This window comes from Nicotiana tabacum, chromosome 15 (assembly GCF_000715075.1).
Source record: "Nicotiana tabacum cultivar K326 chromosome 15, ASM71507v2, whole genome shotgun sequence".
NCBI lineage: Eukaryota > Viridiplantae > Streptophyta > Magnoliopsida > Solanales > Solanaceae > Nicotiana > Nicotiana tabacum.
This window is the reverse complement of record NC_134094.1, coordinates 20,413,565-20,427,083: the sequence shown is the minus strand read 5'-3', so window position 1 is coordinate 20,427,083 and position 13,519 is coordinate 20,413,565. Positions and strand designations below refer to the sequence as shown.

Sequence of the window (13,519 nt, the reverse complement as noted above, 5' to 3'; positions counted from 1 at the left end):
CCGATCAAATTTGGTTTGGTTTTAATTTTAATCAAAAAATAACCGGAAAAAAAATGAATCAAACCGACTATAGAAGTAGCTATTTAAATTTATTATTACACCTATATATATGTGTGATGACCCAAAATGTCATCTTTAAATTTAATGATTAATTATGTGATCTAAGCACTATTTACCATTACTCGAATCATTACCATCTTTAAATTCGGAAAGTTTTCAGGTGAAAAATGGATTAAAAAGTGAATTAGATGTTTAAAACTCAATTGAGTTGACTTTGGTCAATATTTTGAGCAAACGGACTCGGATCAGTATTTCGATAGGTCCAGTAGGTCCGTATCGTAATTTGGGACTTGGGCGTATGCCCGAAATCAAATTCCGAGGTTCCTAGCCCGAGATATGGAATTTTGATAAAAAATTTAAAGATTAAGTTCAAATAGTGACCGGATGTCGAATTATGTGCAAATGACCCCGGAATAGAGTTTTGATGATTCCAACATCTCCGTATGGTGATTTTGGACTTAGAAGCGTGATCGAAATTTTATTTGGAAGTCCGTAGTAAAATCAGACTTGATGTGGCTAAAATAGGAATTTAAAGTTTGGTAGTTTGACCGGGGAGTTGACTTTTTGATATCGGGCTCGGAATTCAGTTCTGAAAATTTTTACTGCTCCGTTATGTCATTTATGACTTGTGTGCAAAATTTGAAGTCAATCGGACTTGATTTGAGAGGTTTCGACATCGAATGTAGAAGTTGGAAATTCTAAGTTTCATTAAGATTGAATTGGAGCATGATTCCTGATTTTAGCATTGTTTGATGTGATTTGAGGTTTCAAATAGGTTCGTATGATGTTTTAGGATTTGTTGGTGTTTTGGGTTGAGGTCCCGAGGGCCTCGGGTGAGTTTCAGATGGTTAACGAATCAAAAGTGGGACTTAGCTACTACAAAAGCTGCTGCAATTTTCTGCTGGAAATGCTGTCAAAATCGGGCTGCTGTCAAAATCGAGCTCCCTGTCAAAATCGAGGTCCCTAACAAATCGAGGTCCATGACAAAATCGAGGTCCCTTACAAAATCGAGGCCCCTAACAAATCGAGGTCCCTTACAAATCGAGGTCCCTTACAAAATTGAGGTCCCTTACAAATCGAGGTCCATAACAAATCGAGGTCCATGACAAATCGAGCTCCTTTACAAATCGAGGTCCATAACAAATCGAGGTCCCTTACAAAATCGAGGTCCCTAACAAATCGAGGTCCCTTATAAATCGAGGCAGCCCATGATCGAGGTAGCCCATGATCAGACTCCATGATCGGACTCCCTATGATCGGACTCCCCATGATCGGACTCCATGATCGGACCCCATGATCGAGGTCACCCTGGACAGATCTGTAAGTTATAAAAACAGGGAGGCTTCGTCCATTTCGCCATTTTTAACAACTTGGAGCTTGAGCAGAAGCGATATTTGATATATTTTCAAGGAAAAATATTGGGGTAAGTGATTCTAACTCGGATTTGGTCAATATATACGAATATATCATTATTTTCATCATTTAATTAGTGTTTTGAGATTGAAATTTGGAAAATTTTAGAAAATCTCATAGAAATGAAAATTTAAGATTTGGAGGTCGAGTTGTTATCGGATTTTGGTAAAATTAGTATGGGTGGACTTGTAATTGAATGGGTTGTCGGATTTTATAAGTTTCGCCGGATTCCGAGATGTGGGCCCCACAGGCAAATTTTGAGCTAATTTCGATTTTTAATGAAAACGTAATATTTTCTTATGAAATTGATTACTATAATTTTTGTTGACTGTATCGAATTAATTATGACTAGATACAAATCGATCGGAGTCAGAAATTCGAGAAAAAAGCATAATACTTAGTTAAATTGGAGCAAGTCGAGATAAGTGACTTGTCTAACCTTGTGTGGGGGAAATTTTCCCTAGAATTAATATGAATGTGATTATTGAAATGTGTTGAAAGTCGTGTACACGAGGTGACGAGTGTGTACACGGGCTAAATGTAAAAGATTATATTTTAAATTGTGTAGATCGTTGTTGCGCATTTATTAAATTATTTTATCTTATTATATTCTTCATCAATGATATGAGATATATACTTCAAATTTGTTCGACCTTTTCCTACTAATTGTTTTACATGTTTAGTTGAAACTTGGTTTCTTTTATTCTGTGCATTATTTGAAGGTTGATTTTCTTTAAATTAAATATTATTAATATGAAGTATGTGACATTTTTAAACTTGATATTGAAGCAACGCAGTAAAGATTTTGAAATATTATTTTCCTAAATTATTTACTCCTGAATATATTTTTTTTTATACTCATTGTGAGGGAGCCGTGAGCTCTTTATTGTGAAAAAATATTATTGTTGAATTATTTTGGCAAGTTAAATTATTTGAGCACTTGTGGTGCAAATTGTGATATATTATGATATTGATACGCATGCGGTGGTATAAGGTATGGGTGTTGAAACGCATGCGGTGAGATAAGGGTGGCTTGATACGCGTGGCTAGTAGGGGAACTACTAGAAGTCATGCGGTGTGATAAGGGTGGCTAAAACGCGGGATGCTATTTCGGAAAAAAAATATTTTCTTTAAATAAATTGTGAAGGCTCCCGCGGTGATATAAGGAAATGAGATATTGTGAAATTATTTATAATTTGGGACTACGAGGCGGTACCTCGGTAGTGCCCTTGTTAATATTGATTTATGGCCATGGTTGCCTTCGATTAATTGTTGTGATTTTCATAAAGTTGAAGAAAATTCTGTTTTGATTTCACGAGATATTATTTGCAATTATTTGGTGTCATTAAATGTGACATACTATTTGATTTATTTCCAGTGTCATTTTATTTCACTATATTATTAAATATTTTATCACTACATTATTATATTCCAGTAGGGCCTCACCTGACCTCGTCACTACTCTACCGAGGTTAGGCTTGGCACTTACTGGGTACCGTTGTGGTGTACTCATACTACGCTTCTGCACATCTTTTTGTGCAGATCCAGGTACATTTTACTAGCCTAGACGTTAGTGAGTTACCTGCGTACGGAGACTTCGAGGTATATTTGCCAGCGCCCGCAGACTCCGAAGTCCCCTTCTATCATTTTATGTTGCTTCCTTATATTTTATTTAGACCTTGATATATAGAGACATAGAGAATAAATTCTTAGAAGCTTGTGACTTATTTCTATCGGAATTTGGGAGTTGAAATTGTTTGAATTGTAGTTTATTTATTTCAGATATTTATTATTATTCCGCATTGTTAGGCTTACCTAGTTTTAGAGACTAGATGCCATCACGACATCCTACGGAGGGAATTTGGGGTCGTGATAATATGTATATTTTTATATAAAGTTTCTAAAATTTTATGGTACATATTAGTCGTTTATATTTTTAGTCTAGTTTTTTGCTATTATAATAATCTAATTCTTTGCCTTTACATTTTAGTTTGGTTGGTAGTTTTCTTTTGGTAAGTACAAGAATTTATTTCATGTTAAAAATAATCGATTTTTAATTGAGTAATTAAATTATTCATCACTATTTGTTTCAATTATCATCAATATATCTTGGTAAATGATAGATTTCTCAAAGATCAACTGGTTTGATAGTGTTACATTGAAACTGTAGTCTCCGGAATATGTGTTTGGTAGTGTATGTCTCATATTTAAAAAAAAATCGATAAATAACCGAAAAATCGAAAAACGACCAAAACCGATAAAAATCGAATCGATAAAAAACTTACTTAATTGGTTTGGTTTGATTTCAATATTTGAAGAACCTACTTACTTGATTTGGTTTCCTTTTGGAGAAAAACCAATCCAATCTGAATCTACCTGTAATGTATATTGGTTATACTATAAACAAACTTGTTTCTCCCAACAAGAAATTTATAGAAAGTTCTCTCTCGATTTTCTTTTTAATTTTTTGTTATATATAGGAGGGAAGGGAAGGAAAAATTGAGGAGATGATTATAAAGCGGAGAACTCATGCCAAGGTGAAAGTTCATCTCGCCAACCAATTAAACTACTAAGAATTAATCTCAATTGGTTAAAAGCACGCCAAAATGCTTTTCTAATTTTGACGTCAAACCTTTTCTTTTGTAATTAAATAAAGTTTCATAAATGCTTCGTACTATTTCCTAAAATAAGAAAAGAAAAGTGCAAAAAGATGCTCTCAATAGTTCACTGATTTTTTCTGTAAAATCGTAATACTTTACCTTTATTATTACACTTTGAATGTTGCTTTTATTGTGTTTGAGAAATTATTTTATAAGAGAATTAACTATTACCTACGCTTACATATTCGCTATAAAGTTTCCAAGCCTGTTTGTTCAAGCTGAAAAAATGAGCTTATTTTGAGAAGTGTTTTTTTGTTCAAATTTATTTTTTAATGAAAAGCAATTTGTGTTTGATTAATTAATTTGAAAAATACTTCTAAGCATCAATTAGTATTTGGCCAAGCTTTTAAAAAATATTTCTACGTGTATTTTTCTCGAAAATACTTATAAAAATAATAGTTTTTTGGAGAAACTATTTTTTTCTGTTTCTACTCAAAAATATTTTTTTTTCTTCTAAAAGCTTTGCCAAATATTTCAATTTTGAAAAGAAGGAGCTTTTCAACCAGGAGAACTTGGCCAAAAATTGAGTCTGTCGTACTTGTGCCAAATTCGCTGTACATCATTGTGAATATTACCCATTTAACAAGTAAAAACAGCACGGGCTAATCGATTTTTGGACTGGTAATTCAAAAATAGTTAGCGTTTGCAAAGTCATTGAAAAATAGTCACTATTTTGCTGCAACACGGACCGGTCCAGCATAATATACTGGAGATTGATGCACCTGTGTATGAACTTCCAGCATATTATGCTGGAACTCCAACACGCGGAAAGTTCCAACATAATATACTGGAGATTTGAGCACTTGTGTATGAACTTCCGGCATATTATGCTGGACAGTTATATTATACTAGAACTCCAGTATAATATGCTGGAGTTCCAGTATATTATACTGGAACTCCAGTATATTATGCTCCAATATATTATGCTAAAATATTTTCCGAATTTTAAACAGTATTTTAGTTCAGATTTATCTTTACATAAAAAGTGACTAAATTTCGATTACTTTTGAAATTGTGGCTATTTTTCAATTACTACCGGTAAATCTGGCTATTTTTTTAATTCTCTCCCATTTAACAACACAATTTAGGAAGCCCATCACTTCACTCTTCATATGAAACAATGCCCCTTCAATTCTTCGAAAATAACAAGATTACCACTAGTCCACTACATGTGCACTTGGCGGAAGCAATATAGTATCAAATTGTCCTTAAATCTGTCCTAACTCACAATATCGCCACCAGATTCCACCATTAACTGCCATAACTAAACAGATGATATTAGCACAACCTCTGTAAAATGAAGAATCAAAAGCCCATCTATCCCTTCCATGTAATTATAATCTTATCCATGCCCCTTTATGTCTTTTCACTCCGAATTGGACCCCACTACTCTGACCCGTGCAACCGTCCACCGGCGGACCCACGAACATTACAAACCGATCAAATGACGGTACTAATCAACGGCTACTCCGAGCACCGTATCCCACTTCTCACTTCAATCGCCGCCACTTACGCCGCCGCGTCCTCCGTCGCCGCCGTCATCATCCTCTGGAGCAACCCCTCAACTCCTTCACAAACCCTAACATCTCTCTCCCAAAACCTCTCGTCCATCTCCACCGCCGCCCCAATCTCCGTCCTCCGGCAGCCCTCCGCCAGTCTCAACCTCCGCTTCCACCCTCAAAAAACCATCACCACGCGCGCCGTACTCATCTGCGACGACGACATCGAACCCGACTCGGAATCAATAAACTTCGCCTTCCAAATCTGGAAATCCGACCCGGATCGACTAATCGGGTTTTTCGTCAGGTCCCACAACTACGACTTAACCCAAAAATCATGGATCTACACAATGGAAAGTAGCAAATACTCCATCGTGTTAACAAAATTCATGATTTTAAAAGCACAATATCTCCACCATTACACGTGCAGTAAAGAATACGAAAAGTTGAGGGCAAAAGTAGAAGAAAAGAATAATTGCGAGGATATTTTAATGAATTTTGTGGTAGCGGGAGAGGTAAAAAAGGGGCCGATTTTAGTGGGAGCGAAGAAAGTGAGGGATTGGGGAGATGCAAGAAATGAAGGTGGAGAAATGGAGGAAAGGGATGTGGGGTTGAGTAGTAGAAAAAGGGAGCACAGGAAGAGAAGAGGAGAGTGTATTGGTGAGTTTCATAGATTATTGGGGAAGATGCCATTGAGATATAGTTATGGGAAGGTCGTTGATTCAGTTGGAGAACAAGGGCTCTGTGACAAAGGTGGCAACTTGGTGTATTGTGATAGGCAAATTTTTCAATAGAAATTAAAGTTCTAACAATATTCTTTGCATAACTTATAAAGTTGGTGTTAGTGGTCTCAGCAGCATCTTGGAGGGTAAGGTTACGAACAACGTAACTTTGTCGTTCGACTCTTTCTCGGACTCCGCATATAACGGGAGGAGTTTAATGTATCAGAATGCCTTTTATAGTTTCCATATTTGTTTTCAATAATGCTTTCCAAACCGACTAATATAAATATAAAGTTTATAATTACTTTATAACATGTCACATTGAATATATAGTGCTGCTTTTATATTAATTTCGACACCAAAGAACTCGTGTACTTTTCTAGGACAGATCGAAATGTATTGATGTATTGTAGTAGCCTAGCTAATTATTGACTTATGCGTGTAGCGGCAAAGTCTGAATTTGAATTTTATGCGTTATAAATTTGGCACCGAATTCATATCTCGTTATGAAGTACATATTTAATAAATGTTTTAATATAATATATGATTTAAGCAAAAATTATTGGGTTTATCCGAACATATGGGTATTTCTCAAGTTCCGCCCCTGTATGCGTGGAGCACATCTATACCTATGAAAGAATAAAGAAATCTAAAATACTTAAAATAGTGAAGAGGAGATTTATAAATACAGGGAATGAAAAGTGAGGGATAGAGGTGTACAAACCGAACCGAAAAACCACACCAAACTAAAAAGTCAAACCAAACCGATTAAAAAATCCAATTAGGTTTGGTATTGAGTATAAAAACTCGAACCAAACCGACATATAAATATATAATTTTTGTATATACTTTTAAGATTTTATATAAAATTTTCTTTAAAAAATATATAGAAATATTGGGATTCTCTTGCGGAATATAATATTTAATAGTATATGAAGTGCTCCATATTTATTAACCTTAAATAATGGGTTGTATGATCACTTTCTCATCAAGTGTTACCAAAATGCGTCAATCTCTTTGTTCTTCTATATTCATATCATATGGTAAAATCTATTAAATTCTTATATCTTTTTTCTAATGTGAAGTGACTATTATTATTTAGGTATCATATTGATTTTTATTTTTAATTACTAAATTTGGTTAACCTTGAAAGTGCACATCAACAAAACATTATTGCCAGACGACTAAAAAAATAATATTATGTGTTACTAAGAAAATTCTCCCATAAAAATCTTTTAATAGATAATATGTTTAACAATTTTTTATATTTTTACTAAACATATATTTACCTATCAAAAATTTAACATAGTAAGATTAAAATAATATTTAAGTAACAAAAAATCCGAAAAATACAACAAAATCGAACCAATCCAAACCGATATAGTTGGTTTGGTTTGGTTTTGATAAAAAACGAACCAACCCGGTCCATGTACACCCATCGAGGGAAACGAGAGTACAGTGAATTATATTTCACACTACCTTTTCTATTGGAAATCCAGATTATGCTAATATTATTAAATATGGATAAAATGTGATGATGATATCCTATAATCTTAAACCATACTGAACCCAAGATAACTTTCCTATCCCCGTGAACTAAATAAATGTTTTTAGATACTGAAGCTTGTACTTTCTTCTCAGAATTTTGGGGTACTGGATTCTCCTTTGAAAGAGACCAAAGTGTTCCAAACAGCTCTTTTTTTAATATCAGAAACCTGACATATCATAAGGAATGTTTTCTTCCGGATTGAGGCGTAGTAGTTGTTGTTATCCCGGGATGGCTATCATTATCTCTTTAACCAAATGACCCCAGACAGTACTTGCAGACTAAGAGTTAGCGTCAAAATCTGAATAAGGGACTTTATATGTGTGTGTGTGTGTGGGGGGGGGGGGGGAAGAGTAAACAGGCAGAGGATCTGGTGTACAGGAAGCTGTTTGTGTAATTGACAGGAAATGCTGTTGTTCAATCATATGCCTGCTTTAGTTAGAGCACAAGTGAAAAATATGTTACCCCTTTTGAATACTCCTACTATCTAGTATCTACAAATATTATATGAAGTTTACATAAGTCTATCTACAAATAGATTGAGAAGACTTCTGCATTGCAGACTGAATATCCATACTTTCTACATCAAGGCTTCTTTATTCTTTTATTGGTATACACTTACTCATCAACTACATCAAGGCTTGGACTTGTTCTCTTCCTGTGCATAGAAGGATTCATAAGTTGCCACTCTGGTTTTTGATTCTGGTAGCTCCAGTTCTTCACTGAACCCCATCGTCATTTTCAAGAAGTCTCCCTTGTGCAACTGTTTCCATTCCTACAAAACATTTCCATAAGCCAACACAAAAATTAAGGACTTGCTAACTTCAGTTAAGAAAGGAAGCAACATCGACTTGACGGAAACTACTTCTAGTAGAGGTGCTCTTGCTTATAAATATTAAGCACCTCCTCCACTTCTAACCAGGACTCTTGAACAAATAGCCAAAGCTATGGGCCCCTAATACTGTTCAAGCTCCCAATCTTTCCATTCACTAAAATACAGCAACTACACCTCAATCCTAGTGTCAATCCTCAATTTCCATTCACTAAAGTGAAACTAAAAGATCCCCATTCAAACGATGGCATACTCCACAACGATCAACAACGAAGTTGCTCCATTTGATGGAGAAAATTATGGCTATTTTTAACTTCAAATGAAAGCTCTGTTTATATTTCAATTTTTTGGAAATAGCCAATCAAGGCTCTTCGGGAGATAAGATGCTGAAACTCTGGCACAATGCAGAAAAGAAAGTAGGAAATCATAAGGTGATGCTCTAACTAATTTGCATTGTTGTATCTAGCAAGGGTTAAGCAAATTTGCATTTTCAAGAATTTTTGGGTGCAAATAATTTAAAGAAGCATAATGAAGACCATGCATCAGGGGTGTTAAAAAGTTAATTGACTACAAGATATGGAGTTAATTGTTATATGTGAAGACCAAATATCAATTTAAGTTGGAACACAACTTTAGCTTCGACATCCTATGACTTTGGTGTTTAACAGAAAAACTTTTCAAAGACTTGATATTCAACCTTTAAATTTCTCAAGATTCTTCAGATTTTATCATACCCTAAATTCTAAAAACACAAATTTGCTCAGCATTCTCTGTTGAAAAGCAATGCTTTAGCATCTTTTCCCCAAGTTTCCTTCATGCTGATTCCATTTTGGTTTTTTCCAACGCACCGGAGCTTCACCAGTCTTAGCTTTACGAGGAAACAAGTTTGTTGAGTAGAATGAATCAAAAAGCAAAATAGAGGAACCTTCATGAAAAAGGGTCTCACACTGATAAAAGACCTAAACAAGTCCTAAACTTTATATGATCAAGTTGTGAGTTTTGTTTCTACAGTAAAATAGACTCTATAGGTTGATAAGCAGTAGTGTGCTGCCACAACAAAACTCTATCAGAACCACTTGGGGGTGGGGGAAAGAAGGACAAAATACCTATGAGTAACAAGTCTGCATGTATACGTTTGATTTCATACACGGATCAAACATGAGGACAAGTTGAAAACTGGAAACGTGCATTCAAACATGAAGAGGAAAACAAGGAATCCATAGTGTAAACAAGGTTATCGGACATTTATGATAACAAATATTCATTCAAAATCTCTCTTGAAGATACCGATTTGGTCCTTCCTTTCAAGTTTGGGATTAATGGAGACCTCAAATCAGGGGATTCATTAGTCTTCAAACAATTAAATGACTATAATACTTATAGGTTTGCTGAGACATGTTGATTATATGCTTGTAAATCTCAGATCAAATACAACTACCTACTTGGAGCTTACAATCAGGCAACCAAAAAATAAATATAACCCTTGCAACAAACTACATTTTATAAATGCACTGTCCAGTCAAAATGAAGGAAAGGAAAGATAGGACTGGAGAAAAAAGTATACCCCCTCTTCGTATCTTTGCCCAACAAGCAGTTAAGAGAGGCGTAGATATATAAGATCTCACGTTTACCTCAAAGTCCCATTCTCCGTATAAATTTGGATCTCTCTTGTCAACCCAAACATATGTTTCAGCCTGCAATGTCTTGAAACTATCCTGCAAAGTGAAGACATACTCTACAAACCGAATACAATTGCAAAGTTGAAACTAATAGTTCAGTAGATCCAATAAACAGGAACATCTAAACTCTCAGACTGATCTCACTCATGCTCAATATCATGCTTGAGCCATGAAAAGAATATTCGTAATGCAACAATTTTTAAGAACTTTAGTGTATCAATACCATCAGTGAAACATCAACAGTCGTCCTTTCATACTCAACGTCCTCAAACATGTCCAGGATATTTAATTCAGGAACTGTGATATCCAAAAGAACCTGCAATTTTATTAGAACAAGCATATTTAGAAGATCCGAGGTATAGGTCCAATTTTTCATAAGATCTCAATGACAAAGAACTGCATTAGTAGTTTGTTATCACTTCTAGTACTAATATTTGCAGCTATGGTGCTTGTAATGAAAATAATTTTGGTGATTCATTAAGCATGTCTAAAACAGCTCGTAAGGATTACATAATACAGAGAACAGGCGTTCTAAATGCTCTAAAGTACAAAGTCGGACGGTTCAAAATACCTTTCTGCCAATGCTCTACAACAATACACCAACAAAAAAAAACGGAAGCTCTATAGAAAGAAAATGTTGAGAGGTTCAACAAACCTTCCCAGCAACTTTCTTGTTTTCTACGGGTAGAATGGCAGGATAAACACGCCCTTTAATGCTAAACCTGTGGCTACACCAAAATAATAGAATCAGTGGTTACTGGTTACCGCTAACAAGATAATAAAAAAGATTATCCCCCGTCACTTAGAGAAACAATGAACAGAACAAGTAAACACAAATTGGCATTGGATACAAGCAAAACAGCAAAGGAAACCCCATTGCCGAGCATTTGTTAGAATCCTACTATTGGGATTTGAGAATTATCAACAGGTAACTACAACTTGAGAATGCGTACAACCAAAACCAAAACAAATCCCATTACCAAGCATCTCTTTAGTTTCCTGCTTAGTCCTGTTGATACACATTAGATCTGGTATTTGCCAGGAATCTTTTTAATTAGGAGTCTTTTCAGTTTGTAGAGTTTCGTATGTCAATGGAAAACATAGAGAACTCTTAATTTGTCTTAAAATATATTATAGAAAACTAGAATTACACATATCCAAATGGAGTGGATGAATATTTAGATTCATACAGCCGAGTTCAACTAGTTTGAAGAACACTATGCTGAAGGTATCAGTTGCATGAAATTTCATATAATAGCACGGATCTAAACTCGTGGATAATGAGTCCACTCCTCTACCCATCTACTGGACTTTTGGCTGCAGCATGATTCAAACCTTTGGCGTGCGACCTAATCCACACTTCACGTGCTAGCTCTTACTGCTAGACCAAAGCCCTCGGGCTAATAGTATCACTGATTTATGACTGAAATATTAGAGGCCGTTCAACTGAACTTGGCATTCTCTACACTTAATAGATGTTATATGTGAAAATTTAATAATTTTTTTAAAAATTAAAATAAATTAAACTCATAATCCCAAATGTGTATTTGATGTAGTGTTAAAGAACTTAAATGTTAAACTCATTAAATTTCCTGCTTCCACCTCTGAGTCAGAACACGTCGAAATTAGAATCCATAACCTCCCAAAATTTCAGCTTAGTCCAAGAATTAGATTCCAAAATTTTCTACTATGTTCCTTTTAATTTTCTTAAAATATAGTGCCCATCGGCAATACCCATAAACAAAACACATATTCAAGCTTCGTCTTCTTCGTGCAAATGGAACCACAAATCAAAAAGGTAAAAGTGTAAAACAAGATCGATGGCTAATAAGTAACAGAATTTTATCTATTCAAAATAGAAAATAGGAAAGAGGACTGACTAATTGTGGAGAATAGCAGGATTAGATGGAGGGACGCGTTTGAGAAGTGCACGAACGACGTCGTCAGCTAATAGACTGCCATACACGAACACATTGAACACCGACGCCATTAGCAGTTCCCGAAATGGAGGAGAGAATTTTTAACTTATTTAACTGTCAATCATTGGTGAAAAAACAAAACTGTCAATATCCAATGAATAAATTTATGAGCATTTGACGCTTATGTCTAGGGGTGAAAATATGAACCAAATCGAAATCGATAATATTTTGATTTTGCTTGGTTTTGAAAATGGACTAAGTTTGAATCAAACTGTTTGATCTGATTTTAATTTTAAGCAAAAAATAGTTAGAAAAAATCAAACCAAACTGATTATAAAAATATCTACTTAAAACTTAATACACATATATGTATATTCTTTTATAAATTTTATGATACATATTAATTATTTGCATTCTTGATTTATAGTCTGTATCTTTGCAAATTTAGTAATCTAGTTTATTGTGTTTACATTCTAGTTTGATTGATATTTTTTATTTTGTTAAGTCCATAAAACTACTTTCATATTAAAAATAACTTGTATTTAGTTGAATCTTTAAACTTATCACATATAATTCAATTATCATCAAAATATCTTGGTAAATGATATATTTTTTCACAAAGAGTAATTGATTCGATCGTGTTATATTGGAATATAGTTGTCAGGTATGCATTTGGCTGTGTATATTTTATATTTAAGAAAAAATTGACAAAAATTTGAATAAACCGAAATATGACAAAACCGATGAAATTGAACCAATAAGAACTTGACTTATTGGTTTAGTTTGATTCCAATATTTTAAAAATAGACTTAATTGAATTGGTTTCTTTTTAGGAAAAAATCGATCCAGGTCGAATAATGAAACCCCTACTTGTGCATTCTGTATTCTAAGTGACTAAGTTATGTATTAATAATGTATACATATGCAAAGAATTTCTTTAAACAAGTATGAGATTTATACAGAAATTAATTAGTTCGGTCAAATTCATAACCAACACATTAGTTCTCCCCCTGCTTGTCAATCTAATAAATTTATAAATTGATTAATCATATTCTTTCTGGTGAGTGCTTATCTTTTTAATAATGGAAGTTCATTCTCTTGGAATCTTCCAAATGTTGTCATCCAAATAATAAAACTGGCAAAATCAAGTAATAAAAAAAGTTATTTAATTTTCGTAATATGAAAATAT

The 13,519-nt window shown here is 34.2% G+C and overlaps 2 protein-coding genes across 2 annotated transcripts; one reads left to right on the top strand and one right to left on the bottom strand.

Annotated features, from left to right (window-relative positions):
- The first annotated feature begins 5,084 nt into the window (after window positions 1–5,084).
- LOC107778444 (glycosyltransferase family protein 64 C3-like) lies at window positions 5,085–6,682 on the top strand. The gene has a single exon (XM_016598701.2). The coding sequence runs from the start codon at window positions 5,431–5,433 to the stop codon at window positions 6,424–6,426; it is 996 nt and encodes a 331-aa protein (XP_016454187.1). The 5' UTR covers window positions 5,085–5,430; the 3' UTR covers window positions 6,427–6,682.
- A 1,594-nt stretch (window positions 6,683–8,276) lies between these two features.
- On the bottom strand, window positions 8,277–12,532 carry LOC107778443 (AIG2-like protein D). The gene is made up of 5 exons (XM_016598700.2): window positions 12,292–12,532; window positions 11,067–11,139; window positions 10,635–10,727; window positions 10,364–10,447; window positions 8,277–8,675 (listed from the first exon to the last, which is right to left on the bottom strand). The coding sequence occupies exons 1-5, from the start codon at window positions 12,399–12,401 to the stop codon at window positions 8,535–8,537; spliced, it is 501 nt and encodes a 166-aa protein (XP_016454186.1). The 5' UTR covers window positions 12,402–12,532; the 3' UTR covers window positions 8,277–8,534.
- Window positions 12,533–13,519: the final 987 nt, after the last annotated feature.